The sequence below is a fragment of the Hyla sarda genome, chromosome 2, assembly GCF_029499605.1.
Source record: "Hyla sarda isolate aHylSar1 chromosome 2, aHylSar1.hap1, whole genome shotgun sequence".
NCBI classification, from domain to species: domain Eukaryota; kingdom Metazoa; phylum Chordata; class Amphibia; order Anura; family Hylidae; genus Hyla; species Hyla sarda.
This window is the reverse complement of record NC_079190.1, coordinates 10,594,199-10,608,247: the sequence shown is the minus strand read 5'-3', so window position 1 is coordinate 10,608,247 and position 14,049 is coordinate 10,594,199. Positions and strand designations below refer to the sequence as shown.

General features: G+C 44.2%; 1 protein-coding gene across 1 annotated transcript; it reads left to right on the top strand.

Annotated features, from left to right (window-relative positions):
- Positions 1 to 1,037: 1,037 nt before the first annotated feature.
- Positions 1,038 to 10,414, top strand: LOC130357330 (odorant receptor 131-2-like). Its single transcript, XM_056560014.1, has 3 exons — positions 1,038 to 1,193; positions 2,517 to 2,576; positions 9,449 to 10,414. Exons 1-3 carry the CDS (start codon positions 1,038 to 1,040, stop codon positions 10,412 to 10,414), a joined length of 1,182 nt encoding a protein of 393 aa, XP_056415989.1.
- The last annotated feature ends 3,635 nt before the right edge of the window (positions 10,415 to 14,049 follow it).

Sequence of the window (14,049 nt, the reverse complement as noted above, 5' to 3'; positions counted from 1 at the left end):
ATTTGGACGATATACTCATCTACTTGCCCAATATCCAGTCTCGTCGCTCTCACCTACGTCATGTCTTACAGCATTTCTGAGAAAATCATCTCTATGCTAAACTAGAGAAATGTACTTTTGAAAAAAACAGCCTTCCATTTCTGGGGTAAATTATTACCAGTCAAGGCCTTCAAATGGATCCCAACAAGCTGTCTGCAGTACTAGACTAGTTTCAACCTTTGGGCTTGAAAGCAATTCAGCGCTTCCTCGGCTTTGCCAATTACTATCGGCAATTTATTCCTCGCTATTCCACTCTGGTAGCCCCCATCGTCTTGCTTACCAAGAAGACTGCTAATCCAAGAGTTGTTGGTCTGTGTTTTTCTCCAGATTTAACTTCTTAATCCACTTCCGTCCTGCAGAGAAGAATCTTCGTGCTGATGCTCTGTCCAGATCCTCCGATGTTCAAGGCCTGGAATCCCATTCTCAACATATTATTTCCCCTGATCGTCTCATCTCAGCAGCGCCAGTGTGTCTTTAGCACTTGCCACCGGGGAAGACTTATGTACCTCCCCGTTTAAGACTCCGAGTCCTGAAATGGGGTAATTCCTCTTTATTGGCCGGTCATGCTGGAATTTGTAAGTCCATACAGCTCTTCGCTGGTCTACTACATCCTTTGCCAGTTCCTGAGCAACCCTGGACCGATATTGCAAATGACTTTATCACTGATCTTCCCTCTTCTGGTGGAAATACGGTCATTTGGGTTGTTGTGGATAGATTCTCTAAAATGGCTCATTTTGTGCCCTTACCGGGATTACCCTCTGAACCACAGCTTGCCAAGTCGTTCCTCTGCCATATCTTCCACCTTCATGGATTGCCCTCCCATATTGTCTCCGACCGAGGAGTCTAATTTGTCTCTAAGTTTTGGAGGGCCCTCTGTTCACGCCTTCAAGTTAAATTAGATTTCTCTTTGGGTTACCAGCCTCAATCCAATAGACAGGTCGAAAGAGTAAACCAGGTCTTGGAAGACTATCTCCGCCATTTTGTTTCCGCTCGCCAAGATGACTGGGCCGATCTGCTACCCTGGGCAGTTTTCATACAACCATGAGGATTCTGAATCCTCTGGGTCTTCTCCTTTCTTTGTGGTCTATGGACTTTATCCTCGTCCTCCTTTACCCTTGTTCACTTCCTTTGGAGTTCCCATGGCCAATGATCAAGTGCAGAACTTAGTCTCCATCTGGCAAAAGACTAGTTACTCTCTTCAACATGCCACCACTCGTATGAAATCGCAAGCGGACAACAAAATACGTCCTCCTCCAGAATTCTCTCCAGGGGACAAAGGGTGGTTGTCTTCCATGTTCATCTGTTTTTAGGTTCCATGTTATAAACTGGGCCCTTGCTATTTGGGTCCTTACAAGATCAAAAAACGGGAAGGAGGAAAGATCTTGGGAGCCGCGGGACAACATTCTCGAGCGTGACCTTATCCACAAGTTCTTGTCCTCAAAAAAGAGAGGCAGACCAAAGGGAGGGGTTTACTGTTATGCACCACCGGCCGCGAGCGCATTTTTTCCTTGTCCCCGGCTGCCGGTGGGGCTGGGATTCGCATCGCGGGACGCGCCCGCATGCGAATCCCAGCCCGTCACTCACCTCTCTACCTCTGCCTCCGCTGTGTCTCAGCTACGGCACGCGCCTCCCCGTCCCTTAGGTCACAAAAATGTAAAAATTTTAAGGGCCAGTACGCCCATAATTATTGTGTACACCTGACACCATTCTATAAATCCATACACCATCCACACTTCCCTGCCAGATCTTCAGTGCCCCTAGTCTGAGATTAAGCATTCCTTATAGTCTGTTAGCCTTACCCGTGTATCCAGACCTTCCGCTTCATTATTAGACTCCACACCTTTGCCACCTGACTTGACCTTCTGCTACATTTGACTACGCTACTGCCTTATCCTTCAGTACCTCGCCTTGCCCAGCTACCTGTGTGGTCGAGCTGTGTCGGTGGTAGCGACCTGGGTGTTGCCTGCTGCAGCAAGCCCATCCTGCCTTGCGGCAGGCTCTGGTGAAAACCCACAGCACCTTAGACTCCCCTCCCCAATACAATCCGTGTCATCAGCCACACAGGTTAGAGGATCCGCATCCAGCTCCGTTACAATTATAAGACGCTTTGCTATTTACTTGCCATTAAAATTCTCAACCTTTATATGTTTTTAATGTGCTTAAAATCCGGCCACAAGGTGGCTCTGTTCTGTTCCCTGCTCAAGTCAAAAAGTTGGTTTCGTCTCCTCCCGGCCTGGCCGGAGACCAAAGTCAGGAAGTGCATGCGGGGCATGGCGAGGCACAGCTCTCGCATGCTTCAGCGACTTTGCGCCTGCTGGGGAACACCCACTTGCCGGGAGCTCACACAATGTGAGCAAGGGGAATGGTATGATACACAACTTTTTAAAGCTCAGAAAACATTTTTAAGGGCAGGAGGGGTGTTAGGAGTAGTTAGGAAATATAATCTGAGTTAATTCAGAAAATATGGTCTCTTTAAGACCAGGGAAGCTGCTGAGCCCACAAAGAGAAGGGCGGACGAGGCGCTAGAGATTTTCAAGGTACGTGTGTAACACTGAGTTTAAAACTGAGTATAGAAACATATATGCTTTCAGGCTGCAAGAAATTTGACATAATGATCCACGATCATTATCCATCCACTTATGTTCTTTTGACTTTTCAGTCAGAGTGCACTGGTATTTGAAATTGTCTGCTTACCTTCCACTGCCCTTGCCTTCACTGCCGTCAGCACCAAAGCCTATAGGCTGGCATGAGACTAAGTCAACGCCAACGATGGACTCTCATATAGTTACATAGTACAGTTAAATAAAGACACCTTTCCATTAAGTTCCATAAAGGGGTATGGGTGAATAAAGGGAGGGGATTCTATATTTCTGCATATGCATTAACATTATTCTGTTCTAGGAATGTATCAAACCCTGTTTTAAAGCTCCCAGCTGTTCCTCCTGTGACCAGTTCCTGAGGTAGACTGTTCCAATAAATTCACAGATCTTATGGTAAAGAAGGCTTGTCACCCCTGGAAACTAAACCTTTTTTCTCCAGATGGAGGGAGTGCCCCCTTGTCTTTTGAGGGGGTTTTACCTGAAACAGATTTTTCCCATATTTTGTTATGGGCCATTCATATACTTAAAGGGGTACTCCGGTGCTTACACATCTTATCCCCTATCCAAAGGATAGGGGATAAGATGCCTGATCGCGGGAGTCCCGCCACTGGGGACGCCCGTGATTTTGCACGCGGCACCCCGTTTGTAATCAGTCCCCGGAGCGTGTTCGCTCCAGGTCTGATTATCAGCGACCACAGGGACGGCGGCGTGTGACGTCACGCCTCCGTCCCCGTGTGACGTCACGCTCCGCCCCTCAATGCAAGCCTACGGGAGGGGGCATGGCAGCTATCACGCCCCCTCCCGTAGGCTTGCATTCACAAGGGGGCGGAGGCGTGACGTCACACGCCGCCGGAGGGTGGTCGCCCATAATCAGACCCGGAGCGAACACGCTCCGGGGACTGATTACAAACGGGGTGCAAGATCCCGGGGGTCCCCAGCGGCGGGTCTACCGCGATCAGGCATCTTATCCCCTATCCTTTGGATAGGGGATAAGATGCGTAAGCACCGGAGAACCCCTTTAAATTAGTTGATCTCATCCACCCTTAACCCCTTAAGGACGCAGCCCTTTTTCACCTTAAGGACTGAGCCCTTTTTCGCAATTCTGACCACCGTCACTTTACAAATTAATAATGCGAAAACGCTTTTACCGAATATTCTGATTCTGAGATAGTTTTTTCGTGACATATTCTACTTTATTTTGGGTGTAAATTTTCGGCGTTACTTGCATCCTTTTTTGGTGAAAAATCCCCAAATTTCATGAAAATTTTGAAAACTTTGCATTTTTCTAACTTTGAAGCTCTCTAATTATAAGGAAAATGGATATTCCAAATACATTTTATTTTTCTTCACAAACACAATATGTCCACTTTATGTTGGCATCATAAAATGGACATACTTTTGCTTTTTGAAAAAATTAGAGGGCTTCAAAGTAGAGCAGCAATTTTCAAAAATGTCATGAAAATTGCTAAATCTGAAGGGACAGATGTTACAGAACTACAACTCCCAGCATGCCTGGGCAGTCGAGGCATGCTGAGAGTTGTAGTTTGGCAACATCTGGAGGGCTACTGTTTGGGCACCACTGTAACAGTGGTCTCCAAACTGTGACCCTCCAGATGTTGCAAAACTACAACTCCCAGCATGCCCAGACAGCCTTTGGCTCTCTGGGCATGCTGGGAGTTGCAGTTTGGCCCCCCTAGTGGTTGCCACAGTAAAGATCGATTTACTTTCACTTTCAATTCCCCCCCCCCCCCCCCACTGTCGATTCCCTACCTGATCAGGATCCTGCAGGCTCCAGCGAAGATCCCAGGTCCCCAGGCATCTTCTCCTGCAGGTACGGCCTCCATCTTCTTCCCAGAGCCCCTCGACATCCAGGGGCGGGCAGAACAAGGGGTTGCCATGGCAACCCCCTGTCCTGCGCTGCCATTGGTCAGAACTCCGTTCTGAGTAATGGCAGGGGATAGGAGGAGATCGCAGCTTTGCGATCTCACTCCAATCCTTTAGGCTGATCGGGGGTGTTGCTGACAACTCCGATCAGCCCTATTTTCCGGGTGATCGGGTCACCAGAGACCCGATCAGCCCGGAATTGGAGAAAATCTTCTCCGATTTTCTCCGATCGCCGACATTGGGGGGTCTCAGGACCCCCCTGGGCGATGTGCCAGGGTGCCTGCTGAATGATTTCAGCAGGCATCCGGCTCCGGTCCCCAACCGGCTAGCGGTGGGGACCGGAATTCCCACGGGCGTATGGATACGCCCTGCGTCCTTAAGGACTCGGAATGCAGGGCGTATCCATACGCCCTGCGTTCTTAAGAGGTTAAATGTCTCTTCTCAAGACTAAACAAATTTAAAGGAAAACTGTGGATGACCAGGAGTCCAAGGAGGGGTCACTTACCAAAATCAGTCCCGTGGTTCCTTTGATATTGCCCCGAGAAGTTCCTTTGCTCCACTGACTTAATTGTGCACAGGAGGCGGGGCTGCCCTCCCCCTGCTTCTTTTAGCCTCCTCTACTGCAGGCCCCTCTATTATCATATTCATATTCAGCGACTCAATGTCCTAGTGACGTGATTCACATGTCACGTGAGCGCAGCGCTCAGAGCAAGGAGCCCATTCGCTGTTCTTTTACAGTCTCGCTCGCAAGATTCAGCTCTCACGTGATTTGGAGAGCCGACTGTAAAAAAAAACGGTGCATGCGCTTCTTGCTATGAGCGATGCGCTCATGTCACTAGGACATTGAGTCGCTGAATATGATAATAGAGGGGCTGGCATTAGAGGAGGCTAAAAGAAGCAGGGGGCGGGCAGCCGGCGGGGCCCCGCCTCCTGCATGCAATTAACTCAGTGAAGCAAATTAACTTCTCGGGGCAATATCAAAGGAACCACATGACTGATTTTGGTAAGTGACACCTCCTTGAACTCCTGGTCACTCACACTATAACCTAGTGTATTGGGTTTAGTGTAGGTGATCAGGGTGACAGTTTTCTTTTAATTCTTTTAATCTTTTCTCATAGCTAAGTAGTTCCATGAACCTTATTCGTTAGTTGCACATCTCTGTACCCTTTCCTACTCCAGAACATCCCTTTTATGAACAGGGGCCACAACTCAACAGCATATTCCAAGTAAGCCTGTACCAGAGAATAATATGTTTTTAAGTACAGGGTCAGTATTGGGCCCACTTCTTTTCAATATGTTTTTAAATTACCTTGTGGAGGGATTGCAGAGTAGAATTTCAGATGACACAATACTGGGTACGTTGATCACCCCAGAGCATAACATAATATTACAGAGGGATCTGGGAAAGCTGAAGGCTTGGACACAGACATGGCAGATGACATTTAATGTGGATAAATGTAAGGTTATGCACTTTGGCCATAAAAACAAAACATACAATTATGTGCTAAATAATAAGACATTAGGGAAAACTACAACTGAAAAGGACTTGGGGGACTGGTGGACAATAAACTCTACTTTAGTGATCAGTGCCAGGCAGCTGCTACCAAGGCTAACAAAGTCATGGGATGTATTAAGAGAGGGATAGAGGCTCGGGACAAGGACAAAGTTTTGCCACTGTATAAATCATTAGTCAGGCCACATATGTAGTATTGTGTCCAATTCTGGGCACCTGTATATAAGAAGGACATGGCCGAACTGGAGAGGGTGCAGAGGAGGGCGACACAGATAATAATGGTAGGGGAGGATTACAGGACCAAGACAGGTTATCACTTGGGGTTGTTTATTTTAACCCCTTAAGGACGCAGGGTTTTCCGTTTTTGCATTTTCATTTTTTCCTCATCACCTTCTAAAAATCATAACGCTTTCAATTTTGCACATAAAATTCCATATGATGGCTTATTCTTGTGCCAGCAATTCTAATTTGCAGTGACATTAGTCATTTCACCCGAAAAATCCACGGCAAAACGGAAAAAACTATTCATTGTGCGACAAAATTGAAGAAAAAATGTAATTTCGTAACTTTTGGGGGTTTCCGTTTCTACGCAGTTATATTTTCGGTAAAAATAACACCTTATCTTTATTCTGTAGGTCCATAAGATTAAAATGATGCCCTACTTATATAGGTTGGATATTGTCATACTTCGGAAAAAAATCATAACTACATGCAGGAAAATTTATATGTTAAAAATTGTCATATTCTGACCCCTATAACTTTTTTTATTTTTCTGTGTACGGGCCGTTATGAGGGCTCATTTTTTGCGCCGTGTTCTGAAGTTTTTATCGGTATAATTTTTGTATTGAGTGGACTTTTTGATCACTTTTTATTCATTTTTTCATGATATAAAAAGTGACCAAAAATACACTATTTTGGACTTTGGAATTTTTTTGCGAGCACGCCATTGACCGTGCGATTTAATTAACAATATAATTTTATAGTTCGGACATTTCCACACGCGGCGATACCACATATGTTTATTTTTATTTACACTGTGTTTTTTCACTGTTTTTTTTTTTAAGTGTTATAGCTCCCATAGGGACCTATAACACTGCACACACTGATCTCCTATGCTGATCCCTGCAAAGCCATAGCTTTGCATGGATCAGCGAGATAGGGGCTTGATTGCTCAAGCCTGTAGATCAGGCTTGGAGCAATCAATCGACGATCGGACGCCACGGAGTCAGGTAAGGACACCTCCGCCTGCGTCCCAGCTGATTGGAACATCACGATTTTATCGCGATGTCCCGATCAGCCCAACTGAGCTGCCGGGAAGCGGTGGTCAACTTTGATTGCCGTGTCTGAAGGGTTAACAGCGCGCGGCACAACGATCGATGCTGTTAGCCCAGGGTCCCTGGACCGACCCGGTGTGATGCGGGCTCACGGCGTGACCCCGTTTTAAACACTGGGACCGGGCGTAGGGCGTACAGGTACGCCCTACGTCCTTAAGCCCTTAAGGACTCAGCCCATTTTGGCCTTAAGGACTCAGACAATTTAATTTTTACGTTTTCATTTTTTCCTCCTCGCCTTCTAAAAATCATAACTCTTTTATGTTTTCATCCACAGACTAGTATGAGGGCTTGTTTTTTGCGCGACCAGTTGTCCTTTGTAATGACATAACTCATTATATCATAAAATGTATGGCGCAACCAAAAAACACTATTTTTGTGGGGAAATTAAAACGAAAAACGCAATTTTGCTAATTTTGGAAGGTTTTGTTTTCACGCCGTACAATTTATGGTAAAAGTGACGTGTGTTCTTTATTCTGAGGGTCAATACGATTAAAATGATACCCATTATTATATACTTTTATATTATTGTTGCGCTTAAAAAAAATCACAAACTTTTTAACCAAATTAGTACGTTTATAATCCCTTTATTTTGATGACCTCTAACTTTTTTATTTTTCCGTATAAGTGGCGGTATGGGGGCTCATTTTTTGCGCCATGATCTGTACTTTTTTTTGATACCACATTTGCATATAAAAAACTTTTAATACATTTTTTATAATTTTTTTTTAATAAAATGTATTAAAAAAGTAGGAATTTTGGACTTTTTTGTATTTTTTTTCGTTCACGCCGTTCACCGTACGGGATCATTAACATTTTATTTTAATAGTTCGGACATTTACGCACGCGGCAATACCAAATATGTCTATAAAAAAGTTTTTTACGCTTTTTGGGGGTAAAATAGGAAAAAACGGACATTTTACTTTTTTATTGGGGGAGGGGATTTTTCACTTTTTTTTTACTTTTACTTTTACATTTTTTTACATTTTTTTTTACACTTGAATAGTCCCCATAGGGGACTATTCATAGCAATACCATGATTGCTAATACTCATCTGTTCTATGTATAGGACATAGAACAGATCAGTATTATCGGCGATCTTCTGCTCTGGTCTGCTCGATCACAGACCAGAGCAGGAGACGCCAGGAGCCGCACGGAGGAAGGAGAGGGGACCTCCGTGCGACGTTATGAATGATCGGATCCCCGCAGCAGCGCTGCGGGCGATCCGATCGTTCATTTAAATCGCGAACCGCCGCAGATGCCGGGATCTGTATTGATCCCGGCACCTGAGGGGTTAATGGCGGACGCCCGCGAGATCGCGGGCGTCGGCCATTGCCGGCGGGTCCCTGGCTGCGATTAGCAGCCGGGATCAGCCGCGCATGACACGGGCATCGCTCCGATGCCCGCGGTTATGCTTAGGACGTAAATGTACGTCCTGGTGCGTTAAGTACCACCTCACCAGGACGTACATTTACGTCCTGCGTCCTTAAGGGGTTAAGGAGTTAAAGAAAAGACATCTTAGGGGCGATCTGATCACAATGTACAAATACATGAATGGATAGTACAGAGATCTTTCTTGTGATCGTTTTCTACCTAGGACGGTAACCATGACAAGGGGGCGTCCTCTACGTTTAGAGGAAAGAAGGTTTCACCATCATCACAGACAGAGATTCTTTACTGTAAGAGCAGTGAGACAAAGTAACTCTCTGCCACATGATGTTGTGATGTCTGACACAATAAAGGGGGGACTGAATGTTTTTCTGGAAAAATATAATATTTCAGGTTATGGATATTAGATTTATGGGAATAGAACATTGATCCAGGGATTTATTCTGATTGCCATATTGGAGTCAGGAAGGAATTATTCCTCTGTTATGGGGCAATTGGCATCAGTCTCATCTGGGTTTTTTGCCTTCCTCTGGATCAACAGTAGGGTTTTACATTGAACTTGATGGACTCTTGTCTTTTTTTAGCCTTACAAACTATGTTACTATATCACAATGTGGTTCTGAAGTTCTCTGCTATATGAGTTGTGATTTTACATTGTATTACATTTACTCCTATTTGTTTTCTCTTTCCAGTGGAAAATCCTTCAGATACTTTTCTCCACTTCATACAAGGTAATGAACTCATCGGGATCCTTCAACAATGGATCTCAGACATCTGCTGACAGGGCTTTATTTATTGTCACTAACGTCTTCATTATCTTGACTTTTCTTTGCTTCTGCTTTTTTCTTTACTTTATCTCTATATTATTGATTGTCTACTTTACAACCCCTCAAGTCCGAGAGACCTCACGATATGTCCTCTTCGCCCACATGTTGGTCAATGATACATTGTATCTCTTATTGGGATTCTTTCTTGTCTTGGCATATAAACATCTTTACATACCAGTGCCCATTTGCTACTTTGTCATTGCTATTACCACCGCCTCCTTTAGGGTCACACCATACAACTTGGCGGTCATGGCCCTTGAGCGTTACTTAGCCATTTGCTACCCACTGAGATACTCAATGTTTTGTACAGTTAAAAGGACTTATTCTGTCATCACGGCAATGTGGGTCCTTGGGTTTTTTCCTAACGCAGCTGATTTAGTTGTCCTCAGCACCTCCGTGAAGAAGAGTTTTTTCTCCCAGAAGTTAATCTGTAAGCAGGAAGAGTTAATAGTCGAGCCAGTGCAAAACACCATAAGATCCATCACCTTCATAGGTAGTTTAATTTTGGTGGCTCTCGTCATCCTTTTCACCTATGTGAAGGTTATGGTGATCGCTTGGAAAAGTGGTTGTAGCTCATCTTCAGCCTCCAAAGCTGGGAGAACAGTAATGCTTCACACCATTCAGCTCCTCCTGAGCATAGTGTCTTTAACCTCTAATATTACAGAGTGCTATGGCGGCAATTACATGGTCATGATCAATTTCCTTCTCTTCATGTGTTTCCCGAGGCTTCTCAGTCCTCTTATCTATGGCATCCGGGATGAAGTGTTCAGTAAATGCATTAAGAAGATGTATTCTACAGTCTATAAGGACAAGACTTTGAAAAAATTCTGAATTTTGCCAATTAAAAAAATGTTAAGGTCTACCGGTGTCTTTCTCCTTACTCATAAGTGATGGATTATTCTATAATGTTTGAACAAGGAATTCTGGACAGAAGGGATTTATTATAAAGTTTCAAAATGCATGTGTTCCCGCTCTTCAAACTGCCACAGAGAAATCCAGGTGTTAAATCTTTAGGCAGAAGCCACTGATAGATGAGAAGTTGGAGGAAGCAGGGAATGTGCATTTCTATGAAGCATGGACGACTGTGTGACATGTGGGAGCTTAACCCCTTAAGGACCCAGCCAATTTTCACTGTAGGACCCGGCCATTTTTTGAACATCTGATTACTTTCACTTTAAGCATTAATAACTCTGGGATGCTTTTACCCTTCATTCTGATTCCGAGATTGTTTTTTCGTGACATATTCTACTCTATGTTAGTGGTAAAATTTTGTTGATATTGCATCGTTTCTTGGTGAAAAATTCCAAAATTTTATGAAAAAATTGAAAATTTTGCATTTTTTTTTACTTTGAAGCTCTCTGCTTATAAGAAAAATGAATATTCCAAATAAATTATATATTGATTCACATATACAACATGTCTACTTTATGACTGCATCATAAAGTTGACATGTTTTTACTTTTGGAAGACACCAGATGGCTTCAAACTATAGCAGCAATTTTCCAATTTTTCACAAAATTTTCAAAATCGAAATTTTTCAGGGACCAGTTCTGTTTTTAAGTGGATTTGAAGGGCTTTTATATTCGAAATGCCCCACAAATTACCCCATTATAAAAACTGCTCCCCTCAAAGTATTCAAAATGACATTCAAATGGTTTGTTAACCCTTTAGGTGTTTAACAGGAAAAGCAGCAAATTGAAGGAGAAAATTCAAAATCTTCATTTTTTACACTCGCATGTTCTTGTAGACCCATTTTTTGAATTTTTACAAGGGGTGAAAGGAGAGAAATCTTCCTAAAATGTGTAACCCAATTTCTCTCGAGTAAGGAAATACCTCATATGTGTATGTCAAGTGTTCGACGGGTGCACTAGAGGGCTCAGAAGGGAAGGAGCGACAGAGGGATTTTGGAGAGTGAGTTTTTCTGAAATGGTTTTTGGGGGCATGTTGCATTTAGGAAGCCCCTATGGTGTCAGGGCAGCAAAAAAAAAAAAAAAAAAACACATGGCATACTATTTTGGAAACTACACCCCTAAAGGAACGTAACAAGGGGTCCAGTGAGCCTTAACACCCCCATAGGGGTTTCACGACTTTTCGTTAAAGTTGGATGTGTAAATTATTTTCTTTTTTTTCCCACTAAAATTCTAGTTTTCCCCCAAATTTTAAATTTTTAAAAGGGTTAATAGGAGAAAATTCCCCCCAGAATGTGTAACCCCATCTCTTCTGAGTATGGAAACACCACATATGTGGAGGTCAAGTGCACTGCGGGCGCACTACAATGCTCAGAAGAGAAGGAGTCATATTTGGCTTTTGCAAATCAAATTTTGCTGAAATGGTTTTGGGGGGGCATGTCCCATTTAGGAAGCCCCTATGGTGCCAGGACAGCAAAAAAAACATGGCATACTATTTTGAAAACTACACCCCTCAAGGAACGTAACAAGGGGTACAGTGAGCCTTAACACCCCACAGGTGTTTCACGACTTTCGTTAAAGTTGGATGTGTAAATGATTTTTTTTCTTTTTCACTAAAATGCTAGTTTCCCCCCAAATTTTACATTTTTAAAAGGGGTAATAGGAGAAAATGCCCACCAAAATTTGTAACCCCATCTCTTCTGAGTATGGAAACACCACATATGTGGATGTCAAGCACTCTGTTGGCGCGGCGCACTACAATGCTCAGAAGAGAAGGAGTCCTATTTGGCTTTTGCAAATCTAATTTTGCTGAAATGGTTTGGGGGGGGGGCATGTCCCATTTAGGAAGCCCCTATGGTGCCAGGACAGCAAAAAAAAACAACATGGCATACTATTTTGAAAACTACACCCCTCAAGGAACGTAACAAGGGGTACAGTGAGCCTTAACACCCCACAGGTGTTTCACGACTTTTCGTTAAAGTTGGATGTGTAAATGATTTTTTTTTGAGGCAACATAAAAAGTCCCCGATGATAGTGACTCAGTGACCCATAACCCATTTTTGGAAAAAATACCCCCTGAGGTCTTATCAGTTTTTTTTTAATTTTTTTATTTTTTTATGAAATAGTTTTTTGGGCAATTTAGTGTTTTTATGGGGTTAAAATTTGGAATGTACTCTGGACTTGGTACATTGGGGTCAAATTATGGAAAATTTAAATGAAGAGGGAAAATTTAGTACTCCATGGAAGTGTGATACTCCCTGAAGCAGTCCTTAATGCAGAGGCCCGGATGATCGGGGCAAGTGTCACACTGAGTAGTGGTGTCCTTCCGTATCCCCCTCCTGTTACACACTCTGCATTTTTTCTGGGATCGTCCCTTCTTTCCAGTGTGGGGGACCTCACCTGGAAAGTGTTGGCCTGGGACGATCCTGGCACCTATTACTTCAGTTCCTTGGGAAGTCCGGCCTGCTCTTTCCCGGTCAGCAAAGATCAGGACCTTTAGAACTTCTTCTTGGAACTGGAGGTATGTCCCTGTGTTGCCAGCGTTCCGGTACAGTACAAAAGAGTTGTACATGGCAACCTGCACCAAGTAGACCGCAACTTTTTTGTACCATACACGTCTTTTCCGCATGGCCATGTATGGCTTCAGGATTTGATCAGAAAGATCAACTCCCCCCCATATACCGATTGTAGTCCAGAATACAATCAGGCTTGAGGACCGTTGTTGTGGTACCTCGCACAGGGACAGGTGAGCTGCCATTACCATGAATAGTGGTCAGCATAAGGACATCCCTCTTATCCTTATACTTGACCAGCAACAGGTTTTCATAGGTAAGGGCACGGGACTCACCCTTGGGAATAAGTGTCTGGATCAAATTTAGAGGGAGGCCTCTCTGGTTTCTCCGCACGGTCCCACAAGCGGACGTCGATCTGGTGGCAAGGGATGTGAAGAGAGGGATGCTGGTATAAAAGTTGTCCACGTACACATGGTAACCCTTATCCAGCAATGGGTGCATAAGGTCCCAAACGATTTTCCCGCTAACACCCAGAGTGGGGGAACAATCTGGGGGTTCAATACGGGAATCTCGTCCCTCATACACCCTAAACTTGAGAGTGTACCCGGAGGTACTCTCACAAAGTTTATATAGCTTCACGCCATACCGCGCCCGCTTCGAGGGAATATACTGGCGGAAGATGAGTCTCCCCTTAAAACTGATAAGAGACTCATCAACCGAGAGCTCCCTAAGCGGTACGTAGGCCTCCAAAAATTTGGCCCCAAAGTGATCGATGACCGGCCTCACTTTGTAAAGCCGGTCATGGGAGGGATCACCTCGGGGTGGACATGCCTCATTATCTGCATAATGAAGGCATTTCCAAATAGCCTCGAACCGCTTACGTGTCATGGCCATACTGTACAGCGGGGTCTGGTATAGGATGTCCCCGCTCCAGTACTGCCTGACACTAGGCTTTTTGACCAGGCCCATATGCAGCAAGAGACCCCAAAATGTCCTCATTTCTGCTGCACTGACGACGTACCATTCATTGGACCTGGCCAAAAAA